The following is a 2,553-nucleotide window of genomic DNA, read 5'->3' on the forward strand; positions in this document are numbered from 1 at the left end:
CCTGTACAACCCGACGTGCCCAAGGAAACTTCTCACCGCCTTGACTGAAGTGGGCGGTGGTAGTTTTTCAATCACCTCAACCTTAGCATGGTCGACCTCAATTCCTTTATTGGACACTTGATGCCCCAGGACTATCCCTTCATGTACCATAAAATGGCACTTCTCTCAGTTCAACACTAAATTTGTCTCCACACATCTTTGAGCACTCTTCTTAAGTTGTGAAGACAGTCCTCGAATGAATCTCCCACCACAGAGAAATCATCCATAAAGACCTCCATAATATCATCCACCATGTCTGTGAAAATGGCTAACATGCACCGTTGAAATATTGCTGGTGCATTGCAAAGCCCAAAATGCATTCTCTGAAAGGCGAAGATGCCATAAAGACAAGTGAATGATGTTTTCTCTCTATCTTCGGAGGCTATTGATATCTGATAGTACCCCGAATATCCATCCAAGAAACAGAAGTGCGATCGCCCGGCCAGCCTGTCCAACATTTGGTCAATGAAAGGCAAGGGGAAGTGATCCTTCCGAGTGGCTATGTTCAATTTTCGGTAATCCATGCAAATCCGCCATCCCGTGACTGTACGAGTTGAGATCAACTCATTGTTCTCATTTTGCACAACAGTCATTCCCCTTTTTTCGGCACACATTGGACAGGGCTGACCCAATTGCTATCAGAGATGGGGAAGATGATTCCCGCATCTAACAATTTGATCACTTCCTTCTTTACTACCTATTTCATGTTCGGGTTCAGCCTTCGTTGATGTTCTCTGGAAGGTTTGTGCCCTTCTTCCAAGAGAATCTTGTGCATATAGAAGGCTAGGCTGATACCCTTTATGTCTGCCATGGTCCAGCCAATGGCAGTCTTACTTTCCTGTAGTACTTGTAAGATTTGTTCTACCTGCACATCTAGCAAACCGGATGATATAATAACAGGCAAAGTAGAATCAAGGCCTAAGAAAACGTACCTGAGGTGAGCTGGGAGCGGCTTCAGCTCCAGCTTGGATGGTTCCTCTACTGATGGCTTTGCTGGAGGTGTAGCCCTTTTTTCTAACTCAAGGGACTCAAACTGAGGTTCCCTTTTCCAGAATCCTTAGCCTTCAAGTGCCATGACCCACTCAGTTAACCCTTCACCATCCATCTCTTCTAAATTTGTCAGACATACCTCCAATGGATCTTTAGCAGTCAGGGTCACATCATCTTCTTGCAGGATCACACCCACTGCCTCCACTAGAGAGCAATTAGCATATTCACTGGGTCTCCTCATAGATTGTTGAACATTGAATATGACTTCTTCATCGTTCAGTCTCATTTTTAATTCCTAGTCTCATAATCGATCAGTGCTCTCCCAGTGGCCAAAAATGGCCTACCTAAAATGATAGGTATCTCCTCATCTACCTGACAGTCCAGAATAATGAAGTCTGCAAGGAACACGAATTTCCCCACTTGCACTAACACATCATCAAGAATCCCAGTAGGCCTTTTTACCATGTGGTCAGCTAGTTGTAGCAGCATCAAAGTTGGTCTAGCTCTGCCAATGCCCAGTTTGGTATATACAGTTAGAGGCATCAAATTTATGCTGGCTCCTAAATCACATAATGCCTTTGCAAAGGCATAACTCTCAATCGTGCATGGAATAGTGAAGCTACCTGGGTTTGACATCTTTTGAGCCATCGGTTTGGTCACTAGTATGCTGCAGGTCTGCGTTAGAGTCATTGTGGATAGGTCCTGAAAATAAAACTTCTATGACATTAGGTCTTTCATCATCTTCGCATAACCTGGCATCTCCCTCAAGGTATCCATCAAAAGAATACTGAATTTGATGCAGTATCTCCATGAATTTCTTGTATTGATCTTCCTTATTTTGTTTTACCAGTCTCTGAGGGAATGGTGCAGGTAAAGCCATCCCGGTGGGAGTATCACAACCAACCACCATGTTTTAAACTAACAAATTTTGTTTGATTTGAAATAGGTAAAGGAAATGGCATCGATGCCAGAAATGCATGCCGCAAGGGATATTATCAAACTAGGGCAGAAAATTTTCCTTCCATTTAGAAAATTTTCTGGAAGTCAGGTACTCATTCGGGGAAGAATAAAGATGACGCCAGTCTCAAGGGAAGTGGTCTTAGAACCAGTGTCGCCCCCAACATAATAAGTTTCAATGAAGGAAGTTGTTCCCCAGCAAAGGGATGAAACTTGAGCTCAGAAAAAGCAAGAGGCCAACATTATTCCCAATAGCCTTCCGAAAAGTGAAGCACTAGTTCTGAAGGAACCAAAATCCCCCGGCAGTGTTATCCTCAACAGCGTTATCCCCAACTCATAACATTTTATCCCCCGACAGGTAAGTAAATAATTCCTCAGCAGTGTTATCCCCAACAAGTTTTGAGGTAAGAAATTTTCAAGTTTTAAAGGATATTTTGGATTCATCCGCCCTCGAATAGGATATTTTGGGTTCATCCGCCCTCGAATAGGATATTTTGGGTTCATCCGCCCTCGAATAGGATATGTCGGGTTCATCCGCCCTCAAATAGGATATGTCGGGTTCATCCG

The 2,553-nt window shown here is 43.6% G+C and overlaps 1 protein-coding gene across 1 annotated transcript; it reads right to left on the reverse strand.

Annotated features, from left to right (window-relative positions):
* Positions 1 to 1,317: 1,317 nt before the first annotated feature.
* On the reverse strand, positions 1,318 to 1,939 carry LOC138870095 (uncharacterized). Its single transcript, XM_070147672.1, has 2 exons — positions 1,653 to 1,939; positions 1,318 to 1,534 (listed from the first exon to the last, which is right to left on the reverse strand). The coding sequence occupies exons 1-2, from the start codon at positions 1,937 to 1,939 to the stop codon at positions 1,318 to 1,320; spliced, it is 504 nt and encodes a 167-aa protein (XP_070003773.1).
* Positions 1,940 to 2,553: the final 614 nt, after the last annotated feature.

This window comes from Nicotiana sylvestris, chromosome 6, assembly GCF_000393655.2.
Source record: "Nicotiana sylvestris chromosome 6, ASM39365v2, whole genome shotgun sequence".
Taxonomy (NCBI): Eukaryota; Viridiplantae; Streptophyta; class Magnoliopsida; order Solanales; family Solanaceae; genus Nicotiana; species Nicotiana sylvestris.

What these genes read in the sequence shown, in the direction of transcription:
- LOC138870095 (XM_070147672.1), bottom strand. Translation starts at nt 1,939, where the DNA reads ATGGTGGTTGGTTGTGATACTCCCACCGGGATGGCTTTACCTGCACCA. An exon ending in TCAAAAGATGTCAAACCCAG is followed by an intron (nt 1,535 to 1,652) that starts GTAGCTTCACTA and finishes GGGCATTGGCAG; the next exon opens with AGCTAGACCAACTTTGATGC.